The sequence below is a fragment of the Poecilia reticulata genome, chromosome 2 (genome assembly GCF_904066995.2).
Source record: "Poecilia reticulata chromosome 2, P_reticulata-male-v2, whole genome shotgun sequence".
Classification (NCBI taxonomy): Eukaryota; Metazoa; Chordata; class Actinopteri; order Cyprinodontiformes; family Poeciliidae; genus Poecilia; species Poecilia reticulata.
Genome location: NC_088831.1, coordinates 45,997,858 through 46,010,266, shown reverse-complemented (window position 1 = coordinate 46,010,266; position 12,409 = coordinate 45,997,858). Strand labels below are relative to the sequence as shown.

At 50.2% G+C, this 12,409-nt stretch overlaps 1 protein-coding gene across 2 annotated transcripts in view; it reads left to right on the top strand.

Moving 5' to 3' along the window:
- The window catches only part of gli2a (GLI family zinc finger 2a), a 71,262-nt gene extending 59,070 nt beyond the window's left edge, over positions 1-12,192 (top strand). The window contains exons 8-14 of one of the 2 annotated variants that reach the window (XM_081604837.1): positions 791-901; positions 1,068-1,208; positions 2,313-2,462; positions 5,228-5,392; positions 5,479-5,751; positions 8,309-8,654; positions 8,842-12,192. In XM_081604837.1, the coding sequence (XP_081460963.1) occupies positions 791-901; positions 1,068-1,208; positions 2,313-2,462; positions 5,228-5,392; positions 5,479-5,751; positions 8,309-8,654; positions 8,842-11,051 (3,396 nt within the window). In that variant the 3' untranslated portion in view covers positions 11,052-12,192. The remainder of the gene's footprint in view (positions 1-790; positions 902-1,067; positions 1,209-2,312; positions 2,463-5,227; positions 5,393-5,478; positions 5,752-8,308; positions 8,655-8,841) is intronic. The other variant, XM_081604838.1, reaches the window with a different exon arrangement.
- The last annotated feature ends 217 nt before the right edge of the window (positions 12,193-12,409 follow it).

Below are 12,409 nucleotides of genomic sequence, written 5' to 3'. Positions count from 1 at the left end.
TCTTCTGTTGCCCCTAAAACAACTGCAGCACCTGAAAGGAAGGTTCTAATCATTTCAAATCATATTTGAAAAATATGCCAATAAATCGAAGGAACTTAGAGCTTTGATTGCTGAATCACAAAGGGGAGCATTGGGGAGTCTAAAGGAAAAGTCAGAATCTAGCATGGAGACCTGCTGTGCTAACGTAGCGTTGGTCCATCACCAGTGAGAGCGCGCCATCTAAAACTGGCTTTAGACCCAGAGGAGGGTACCAGGGGTTCAAACATGCACCTGCTCCAACTCCTACAGACAGGTGCCTGGTTCCACATGTGAGAATCACCTTTGTGGTGATTCACATGTGAAAGTCGTGGAAGCAGATTCCCTCCAGGTCTGGCAGGGCCTCCTCCTGCTCCAACCCCTGGTCTGCAGAAACACCAAGGATGGAAAACCTCATCAAGCAGAATCAGACAGAATGCACAAAAATGAGGAAAAGTTTATACGAGTTATCTGGACCTTTCAGAACCACAGAGCAATGCTCTGGGTCAGACACGCCTCAGGTGCTTCCTGCTGGCAGGCGGTTTGGTTCTGTTCAGAGGTTTCTGATGAAACCACCCCACGCTTGGCTCAGGTCATCTGTTCTGCCACACATCTGTAATGCTTCACCAAAGATCTAATGATCCCTGCAGTAATATGACGCGCTTCACCCAAAGGCGGCCCAGAGACCAGTTCAGGAGCCTCTTGGTCACCTGACTCTTCTTCAGATGTTTCGTGTCTTCCTCTGACTTCCCTCTCTTGTCTTTGTGTTGCTCAGAGCTCCGGTGGAGATTCGGCGGTCAGCAGCACAGTCAATCCGCTGAACACCAAGAGGACCAAGGTGAAGACTGAAGCAGAGGGTCCAGTTCCCATTTCACCGTCCGCTCAGGTGGGACCAGCAGAACCAGAACCAGGAGGCGGAACAGCTCCGCTCCCCGGAAACCAGTGTTTACCGATTCACCTTTGATTGATTGTGATGAAGCTGCAGATTAAGGATCATATTAACGAGTCAGAATAAAGAGGTTTTTCTTCCTCCCGCTGGTTGTTGCCAACAGGACCAGGCCGGAGGAGTCCTGGACCTCAGCGAAGATCTGGACAAGGACGAGTGCAAGCAGGAGCCAGAGGCCGTTTACGAGACCGACTGCCACTGGGACGGCTGCAGCAGGGAGCACGACACCCAGGACCAGCTCGTCCATGTGAGTCCCAGGGATTATTTAATCCAGCTGCTTCACAGCCAGTTTGCACTGCAGCCGTCTACAGATGAGCTTTAGACCGGCTCGGTTCCTGCCAGGTGTAGTCCAAGGGTCAGGGGTCAGGTTTGCTACAGGGTGAAGTGACCCAGAGCTCCGAGACCGGGTCGGCCTGGCTGATGAAGTCCAGAATTCTGGTCCAGGTTCTAGTCCAAACCTGGTTCTGGTCCTCCCATCCATAACCAGGCTTTGGCCCCAGAACCATATGGTCCAGTTCAGTTATTAAAGACATTTCAAGTTAATTTCAGTTCAGTCCAGACTAATGGTTCTGGTTCTGGTGGATCTAAACCCACCCAGAACCCTGACAGAACTTCTGGCCCACAGGTCCTTCCTCTCTGGACCTGGCAGTCATTACATGATTCTGATTGGGTCGGTTCTGCCCCGGATGTCCTTCCTGCTTAGTGATAACTGACCTTAGCAACCACCCCACAGAGCTCTTGGTGACCTCTGACCTCTTGGTCAGCAACTTCCTGACCCGTGTGGGCGCAGTCATAAATCCGCTGACCCCACCCCCACCCGTTGCTGACCCACTGTCTCCCAGTTGCAGCAGGAAGGAAACATCTCTGCAGAACCAGAACCACTAGATCCGTCGTCCTCCATGTTTTGTTAGCAAAGCGCCACCATGCTGCTGTTTTCACCCAGCAGCTTTTAATCTGGGAGTTTGGGATTATTTACGTCCATAACTCCTCACTACATCGGATGAACCAGCGTCTCCAAGCTAACTGTTAGCAAACTAAAGGCTCCATTTAGTTAGCAGGCTAACTGTTTATCTGCAGCCTGCAATCTAGATATGAAACATTTGTGACAACATGACTTTGAAAAGTTAACTCCCATTTGTTTCTCATGAAATACATAATTGCTGTAAGATGCATCTGATAGCCGATAGCCTTAGGCTACCAGAAGGTCCAGATCCAGATCTGACATACTTCCACTCATTCCACCTGCTCTTCTTTACTTCATCACCTAGTTTCTGTATTTCTACCTGCACTGTGTGTAGAGCTGTGTCTGCTGCAGAGACATGGCTGACCTGAGCTGCTTTCCTCCACGCAGCACATCAACAACGACCACATCCACGGAGAGAAGAAGGAGTTCGTGTGCCGCTGGGAGGACTGTTCCCGGGAGCAGAAGCCCTTCAAGGCCCAGTACATGCTGGTGGTCCACATGAGGAGACACACCGGCGAGAAGCCGCACAAATGCACGGTGAGGAGGGCAGAAAACATGATGCAAACATGACAACCTGGATGTTTGAAGGAGAAAATGGAAGCGAGGGCTGGATGTCCTTCTCTGTCTGATACACATTCTGACCAGGTGTACTTTCTACTGGTACCAGATGGTACCAAACACAAACTCCAGTTCAGTTGGAGATGTTCTGCATCAGACAATAGAAAGTAACCAAATGTGAAGGAAAATGAATTATTGGTTTTCCACAGTGCATAAATATTTACACCCCAGAGTCAGAAGTTTGGTCTCCAGCTGAGACTGACGGGAGAAAATATCAGAATATCCATCTCCAAGAGATCCTCAGTTGGATCTAGGTTTGGACTTTGACTAGGCCACTGACTGTACAGATTTAGATGGTGTGATTTAGAGGTTGAGCTATTCTTTATTTAGGGGCATCAGAGTGAAGGTGCTGAACATAAAAGCAAACAACACTTTTTGGGATTCTTATTTGTATAATAGTGTTGAAAACAGTCAGTTACTCTAACCATAACAGTTCAGCTCCACTCTCTTGGTTCGTCACGCTAAAGCCCATAAAATAGACTTCTGGGTCAAACCACCATCGACAGCAGAGTTCCTCCACCCTGTCCTGCATGTTCCAGGTGTTTCCTTCTGCCACCTGGATTGTATCTCTGGGTGATTAACAGGCGTCTGCAGCACCTGATGGTCATTCAGTCATTTGGATCAGATGTTCTGGAACAAAGGCTCATCTAGAACATGCAGAGCAGGAGGGAGAGGACCAGGGTGGAGAAACATGAGGACCAGGGTGGAGAAACATGAGGACCAGGGTGGAGAAACATGAGGACCAGGAGAAACATGAGGACCAGGGTGGAGAAACATGAGGACCAGGAGAAACATGAGGACCAGGGTGGAGAAACATGAGGACCAGGGTGGAGAAACAGGAGGACCAGGGTGGAGAAACATGAGGACCAGGGTGGAGAAACATGAGGACCAGGAGAAACATGAGGACCAGGGTGGAGAAACATGAGGACCAGGGTGGAGAAACATGAGGACCAGGGTGGAGAAACATGAGGACCAGGGTGGAGAAACATGAGGACCAGGGTGGAGAAACATGAGGACCAGGGTGGAGAAACATGAGGACCAGGGTGGAGAAACATGAGGACCAGGGTGGAGAAACATGAGGACCAGGGTGGAGAAACATGAGGACCAGGGTGGAGAAACACTGGTCAAGATGGTCCCATAGTGAGAAATTCCCCAATTTAAACTAAGTAAAGCTGCCAATTTCACTCCTTAAAAAAGGGAAATAAAAGTTGTACCACTGCTTCAAGCAATAAATGCCGACTGAAGTCAGATGCTAATGCAGCAGGAATTAGCAGCTAGTGCATTGAAGCCAACAAGCAAAAAGGCGAAGCGTCTAAAAATGCCCGACTCCAAACTGATTCTGAGAGAACTAAGACGGCTTCGCCAAGAAAATAAAGATCAATTTGAGACCATAAATAGAAGAAATTGCAAAAATGAACATCATGATGGAGGAGGTGAAGGGACGTATTGAGAAGGCAGAAGAAAGGACCCTAAAAACAGAGGAGGTCGTCATGGCTATGCTAAAGCTACATGCTAAGCTGGAGGAGAAAATGATGGATCTGGAAAGTCGATCCAGATGTGAAGATATAAGGATGTATGGGGAACCAGAGGGATCCGAGAAGGAATCGACAATGACCCAATTTGTCGAAAACTTATTCGATTGTCAATTCCGAATATTGATTCATCAAGGGCTGCACAGTGGCACAGTTGGTAGAGCTGCTGCCTTGCAGCAAGAAGGTCCTGGGTTCGATTCCCGGTCTTTCTGCATGGAGTCTCCATGTTCTCCCTGTGCATGGTGGGTTTTCTCTGGGTTCTCCGGTTTCCTCCCACAGTCCAAAAACATGACTGTCATTAATTGGCCTCTCCAAATTGCCCTAGGTGTGAGTGTGAGTGTGTGTGTGTGTGTGTGTGTGTGTGTGTCTCTGTGTTGCCCTGCTGCCTCTCTGTTAGCTGGAGAGGCAGCAGCTCCTCCTGACCCACTGAGGGACCAGGTGTTAGAAAATGGATGGATGGTTTGATCCCCATCTCTGTTCAATTTTGTTATTGTTCACAACCAAAATCGTTGACAGTCTAAAAAAAATACTAGAAAGGCCGTATGGACAAAATCACTTGGACTGTCTGCTTCCATCCTCATGAAATGAGGTAAAGTCTTAAAGTCTAGTCTTAAGTCTTAAGGTCTTAAATGGGTAAAGTTGTAACTAATGAATGAGATGGAAAAATGTAAATAAAAAAAACATAAAATAAATCTGTTTAAACAAAGTTGAAGTCAAAATAGTTTTGCAGCACAGCAGGAATATTCCATGTTGCCGACTGAAGCAAAGCTTTAAAGCTCTTGTTCTGCTGCAAGCATGAAAACAGTGAGGAGGGTAATTAAGAAACCTCCCCAGCAGGGGGCCCCGCTCCTTAAGGAGTCCCTCATGGACCGTCTCAGAGCTGCAGCTGAGAGGAAGAAGTTCTGACATTTTCTCTGCTTTGATTCTGTTTTCTCTTCAGTCTCTTAGGCTCCCAAGTCTGGATGAAACCAGATGGTAGCTTGTTGAGAACAGGGAGCTGCAGACAGCAGTACTCTCTGTCTCCACTAGGGGGAGCTGCAAGCAGCAGCAGCCGCCTCACGCCATTGGGCGTTTCTTTACTGGGTGTATTAGGTGTTTGTACCTGCATTAAGCGTCCAGTTGGTCCCTGATTGGTCCCCTGTGTCTCTGCAGTTTGAGGGATGCTTCAAGGCTTACTCTCGCCTGGAGAACCTGAAGACTCACCTCCGGTCCCACACCGGCGAGAAACCGTACGTGTGTGAGCACGAAGGCTGCAACAAGGCTTTCTCCAACGCCTCGGATAGGGCCAAGCATCAGAACCGCACACACTCCAATGAGGTACCGGTCTCCTCTGTGCCTCCATGAGGACGGTGTTCAGCCAGCGGTTGAATGAGTTTGGCAGTAAACTAGACGTTTGTTTGCAGAAACCGTACGTCTGTAAAATCCTCGGCTGCACCAAGCGCTACACCGACCCCAGCTCCCTCAGGAAGCACGTCAAGACGGTTCACGGACCCGACGCCCACGTCACTAAGAAGCAGCGGAGCGACGCGCCGCCTAGACTGCCCCCTAGAGGAGACGGGGAGAACGAGGCCAAGCATGGCCCGGCGGGCGCAGACAGGAAGACGGAGGCCAACGGCGCATCCAGAGGAGGAGACGAGCGGCTGCAGGTCAAACCAATCAAGCTGGAGAACTCTGTGGTGAGTTCCTGGAGCCTCACCGTCACGGGATCGCAGCTAGCAGGCTGGTTCTCCTCGACCAGCCTCCCTAATACAGAGACTAAGTCTATATCTACTCTCCTTCCCTAATTAACCGTCTCCAAGGTTAGGGTTAGGGCCTTTCTTCTGTCGAACTGCCCGTTTCCCTCAGCATGGCCTGAGTGCGTCCCTAATGAGAAAAGGCGTTTCTGGCTGCATTTTCAGGATGTTTTGCCACCGACTGGTCACAGAGCAGATGGTGAGGATTTCAGTCAGACGGAAACATCTTGAACTGGCCATCAGGCTTTTTCTGGAGTTTGCTGGTTTTGAGACGTCAGACGTCCAAAATTACAAAATAATGCTCTTATTTATTTTTCTTTATTTCCTAATTTATTTCTGGTCAGTTTAATTGACATGACGCCAGTTCCGCCCCATGTGGAAGTAGAGCAAACTAACCCTAACCCTAAACTAGCGGTAGGAACTCAATGCATTACCTGAGACATTTTTTGAGTCATTTTTGCCTTATAATGCAACACTGAGGCCAAGATGGCAGGAAAGAAAATCCTCTAACGAGTCCAACCTCAGGTCTGTAAGATTATTAGAAACAACAGAGAAATCAACGGGGAACAAAGTCTGGTTGGATCTGAGTGTGAACGCTGTCGGACACATACATAATAATGACTTAAATACCAGCTTGTGAAAATCTTCCTTCAGGGAAATGGTTAAAATAAACAATAGCATAAAAAGGTTCTTAAATGTGAATACTGCAGTTACTGCAGCACATTATCATGCTGCCGCAGAGCTACTGTTGGAATCTGCACATATAAAATCCAGCATACCTTATTGATCTTTGATTTGATGACTATGCTCTGAAGATGTGCCGTTATGACAGAAAATGGGATGTTTACTACCAGTTACCTTTGTGCAGACTAACGTGGTAGTTACTGTTGGTCACAGTTGCATTCAGCTGGACATGAGATCGGCTGCAGGCCATGATCCATTTCTTGTGATATTCCAGACTCTTTTGGTTTTGGAAATGTAATAAAATGTATTCCACCCTCCACTCGTTCTGGGCAACGGTTGTTGGGATTGCCCATTCCCCACTGACAATGCTGGGCCATGACTTCTATTATTTTCCTGGAAATCTCTCTGACCGCAGCGTGTTTGCTGAGATAACCACTGGCCCTTATCTGGAGGTCAGCACCTCCAGATAAGGGCGGGAAACCTCTGGACAAACTGCAATCGCCAATTGGTCAGTTGCTGACAAATGTACTGGAATGACTGACAGAATCGCTCTATGTCCGCATGTGGGTTTAGCCGGCGTCACGTCAATTATCCCCGCAGCATGCTCCTGCCATTGCCATGTTCTGCAGTGTGGAGGATGTTCTGTTTCAGCCTCAGCTAACATGTGAACTCTGTTCAGTTTTTAAAGTAATGGTGATTTTGGGCAGAGATGTCACATTTATCTGGCCGGTGAGGTTAAAGGTTTCAACCAGGGACTCTTTAACTAAGATGAGGAGAGGAAAAGAGACTTCAATGTTCAAGAAGTTTTCAATAAAATGTAAATGTTGAATAGCATTTGCACCCATTAGTTAGCATCACAGCATTCAGACCATCTAATTACAACTCAACAGCTTTCAAAGCCTCCAAGGAAGGCCTCCCTACCATCACCCTAATCTGCAGCCAAGTCTCTATCAGACTCCGGTCCGGAGCGAGTCCGGACCGGAACAAAGTCCGGAGCGAGTCCGGACCGGAACAAAGTCCGGAGCGAGTCCGGACCGGAACAAAGTCCGGAGCGAGTCTGGACCGGAACCGGAGCGAGTCCGGACCGGAACAAAGTCCGGAGCGAGTCTGGACCGGAACAAAGTCCGGAGCGAGTCCGGACCGGAGTCTGAACATTAATATCCCCTCCAGTCACCTCAAGGGATGTGAATGCTGGTTGCTGCTCGGGAAGCAGGAGAATAAAATGTGTTTCAGGTTCCCGTAAATGTTGACTGAGTCGTTTTCCACTGAACTGTCTGGCTTCTTGCTTTCCTCTGCTTCTCCTCTAACGATCGGATAGACATCTCTGAGGTGAGACAGCATCTCCGTCTCTTTATTCATATGAAAGGCCTGCATGAATCGCTCCAGTCGAGCCGATCACCCAGCCGCTGTCACATTAATATTCAGCAAATCAGTTTTCAGCTGTGGGTCAAACTATGATCAGACTTCTGGATTCTGGACTGTTTAACATAGAATCATCTATTATTCTCTTGTTTTCATATTGTTAATAAATCACATGCATCCATAAATAAAGACTCTCCAAGTACAGGCCTGCATTAGTCATTACAAAACACCATTACAGTCAGAATATCTGAACTTTGGTAATAATTAACTAGTGATTAATGTATAATGGAGCTGTGTGAACATGGCATGGTTCTATTTTCACTTGCATTTTTATCACCTTTCATCTCATTCTTTGTCTTTATTTGCACCAAATATTCCCTCAGAAAACCCAAATCAGTTTGAGCAGAATATTTTCAGTGTTGCATGAACGCTGCCCCCTGCTGTTCCTCTGTAGACGCATCAGTCCAGTCCTGGCGGCCAGTCATCGTGCAGCAGCGAGCCGTCGCCTCTCGGCAGCGCCAACAACAACGACAGTGGGGTAGAGATGGCCATGTACAGCGGGGGCAGCTTCGGGGACCTCAGTGCGCCGGACGAGGGTCCCACGGTCGACTCCACAATCCCCGCCGGGGCGCCGCAGGCAGGAATGGGGCTTCAGCTGAGGAAATCGGTGGCTCACGGAGGAGCGGTCACCATCAAGCTGGAGAACATCAAGCAGGAGAGGCTGAAGGCGGTGCGGGAGACCTGCAGCTGGGCTACCAGCAGACCACAGGGCATAAAGCTTCCTCCCATCCCTGCAGCTGGTGAGCATCACATGTTGAATGTCCATGAACCACTAATGTCTCTGAGGAAGAGCAGAGTAAAAACCAGTGAACAGCTTTTACCGGCTGCTTCCCTCTGGGTACAGAAATCAATCATAATCTCTCTGTAAACTAAAACTTCACAGAACCATTTAGGTTCCTGGTGTAATTTTCCCTTGGTGTCTGCTAGGTTCCTTGCTAGAGACGAGCAGCCTCCACGCTCCGTACGCTGCCCAACCCACTGGGGAACTGACTTCCTGCGACATAACGCTGCTGAACCAGCTCAACGACCGCCGCGACAGCATCACCAGCACCATCAGCTCAGCCTACACCTTCAGTCGACGCTCCTCCGGCATCTCGCCCTGCTACTCTAGCCGGCGCTCCAGTGAGGCATCCCAGTTTGGCGCTAACCGCCACAACAACATCAGCTCAGCCGACTCGTACGACCCGATCTCCACCGATCTGTCCAGGCGCTCCAGCGAGGCCAGTCACTGTGGTGTGGGTGTAGCTGGTGGAGGAGCCCTGCCCAGCCTTCTGAGTCTAACCCCAGCCCAGCATTATCGGCTCAAAGCGAAGTACGCAGCCGCTATTGGAGGTGCTCCACCTACTCCTCTCCCCAACATGGATCGAATGAGCCTGAGGACAAGGATGGCTCTGTACAGCGACTACCAGGAAGGCTCCTCCTTCCTCCAGCCGGCCACCAGCGATGCAACCCGGCGGTGCAGCGACATCACCTATGGCTCACACAGCATGATGCCCCATGAAGTTCCCACCAACCTCCCACGTCGCGCAAGTGACCCTGTCTGCCGTCCACCTCTAGACCCGCCGTCTCTTCCAAGTGGTCAGCGCTACAGCAGCATGAACAATGTGAACCCTATGAATGCCCCGTCATCTGCCGAGCGCCATCAAGCGTTGGCTATGCAGGGTTACACACGCTCGGATGGGAGTCTCCAGCGTTACCCGTTCGCCCCGAGACCGCCAAGCATTTCTGAGAACATTGCCATGGAGACCATGGCAGTCGACGGGCTGATGAGCAGTGGGGAGCAGAGTGCAGAAGATGAGATTGTGCTTCCAGATGATGTGGTTCAGTACCTGAGGTCTCAGAGTTCTGGCCCAACAAGTCACAGCTATAACAGTCAGGGCTACCAGGCCAGCATGGCTCCTCCGCTGCACTTTCATGGCCAAAGGAGGATGGCCATAGTGGACGCCACCCTGGCACAGTCTGGTCATGACATTTCCTACCAGGGAGGTGTCACTGGTTCTCAGCACCTCTTCCCATCACCACAAGACAATAAGAACAACATGCCAGTGCAATGGAACGAGGTGAGCTCCGGGACGATGGACACCAAACTCCCCAAACCTCAGCAGCATCCCATCAGGAGCAACCTGGCTGCCACTCAGCAAAGGCACAGCTCTGGGGTGCTACATGCCCCGAGCGGCAACCAGCAGGTCGTCCCGATAAGCCACAACTTGTCTATACAGGGGTACCACAGCCTCCAGAGGCCGGGGAATACCTCCCTCCAGCATCAGCAGCAGCAGAGACAATGCAGCTTTAATGAGCACATGAGTCATCAGCAAGGGCTCAGTCAGGAAGGAAGGCTTCGTTCGTTATCTGGAAGCTCCAGCACAACCCTCAACACTGTGGCTAGCTCTGAACTGCAGAGCTTTAAGACCAGAGCCCAGGCTGAAGGGTGCTGTCATGGGAACCAAGTGAACCAGGAACAAAACTACATCATTCCCCTCAAACAGCAGCAGCATGTGATCCAGAACGGAGCCAGAGGGATGTTACAACCCCGGCCGCCTAACGAGCCCAAGTCCTTCCCCAGACACCACTCAGCCTCTGCGTTGACCCAACCGAGCCCCAGGCTAGTTGAACTGAACCCCGGTAACATCTGCTCTGAGGCAAGTCCAAAAAGGCAGAGCCAGGAGCTGAACCACAGCAGCCCAGCCAACCAGAACTCTGCTGTGTTCTACATGGCTCAGATTCACATGTTTCAGCCTTCGTCTCACAGCAGTGATGATGACTCAATGTCCCCAAGTGCCAATGAGGCCACCTGCAGCGACATGGCTGCTGCAGCCGCCATGGCCTCTCCAGGAGCCAACCAGGTCTCCAGCAGTACCGTTGACTCGTCCACCAGCCGGTCCAGAGCCACAGAGCACACTCAGATCGACTTCGACACCATGCTAGATGACGGAGATCATTCCAGCCTGATGTCTGGGACACTGAGTCCAGGGCTTCTGCAGAGCCTGTCCCAGAGCTCCTCCCGTCTCACCACGCCACGCAATTCCGTCACCCTGGCGTCTGTCCCAGCTGGGATCGGCAACATGGCCATTGGAGACATGAACTCCATGCTTACAGCTCTGGCTGAAGAGAGCAAGTTCTTCAACTTGATCAGTTGAGACCTCCACCTCATCTTTTTCCTGGAGATGGAAACGTCTGGGCACCTTCAGGAAACTCGCAGAAAGCACTGATTGGCTGCTTCAGACCTTTGTTTCCGCTGTCTATGGACCATGATAATCTTCTCTTTTTCATAGTTAGCTTAGCTGGAGGGACTGTGTTCTGTCTTTAAAGCCATATTTTAACAGAAACCCAGCCCAGGGTATTACTGCCTGTCAGGACTACTGGTGTTTACAAAGTGGTGCACTGAAAACAGACCATATTGTGCCTTTCTGGGACATCACAGCTCAGCACCTGAGGACACACTTATCAGGAAATGGACATGTAGATACAGGAAGACTGATCTCTGATGTGTTTGGAGTTTACCATTTTAACTTATGCTGTATTCTGTGTTTAAACCGGAGCTGCTAACAGCTCCACTTTATATCTGGAATGTTTCCTTTTGCTTTTGGATTAAAGACGGACCCCAACCCAGCCGGAGGCCCTGATCCTCAGCTGGAAGGAGACGGACCTCCACCTTCCGGTTGGGGAGAGACGGGCCAGAGAACACGGGTCCAGGAGTGTGGATGGGAGCGTCCGTTGTTCTGGTCTGTTATGGAGATGGAAACCCTCTGTCCCAGCGGACGCCTCCTGTCCTCTGTCCCAGCGGACGCCTCCTGTCCTCTGTCCCAGCGGACGCCTCCTGTCCTCTGTCCCAGCGGACGCCTCCTGTCCTCTGTCCCAGCGGACGCCTCCTGTCCTCTGTCCCAGCGGACGCCTCGCCTCCTGTCCTCTGTCCCAGCGGACGCCTCCTGTCCTCTGTCCTCACAGTGAGAGAGTGAAACCAGCTGCCTCTGCAGGGGGCTGGGCTCACCCTACAGGACGGTGTCTTCTGGGAAGGGACACCATGCCAGACACCCTCCCTGTCTACAAATTTGAGAAGACGGATTGATGACCTTGTTAAAAGTTAAATTTAATTCTGAAGGTTTTGTGTTTGTGGATCAGAGGTTGTTCTTCATCCCCGGTGGTGATGATGATGTATTTTCTGTGTTGTCAGCAGAGACTCGTCCATGTGTCCCCATGTGTCCCCATGTGTCCTGCTCCACTCAGTGACTGTGTAGCTTTTGTACATTTTAAATAAACTATCTTCTCTTTTCTGTTAAATTCATTTTGTGTTTTCATTGGAGTCAGATGTTACAATTAGCAGGTTTTCAGATTTTCAGCAGGACTTTGACTAGGCCGTTCTAACCATCCCATAATATTTCTGGCTGCATGTTCAGGCTAGTTGTCCTGCTGGAAGGTGAACTTTAACCCCAATCTCAGGTCTGCTGCTGCCAGGTTTTTTCGGGGACTGTCCGGGTTTTTCTCCATCCATCTTCCC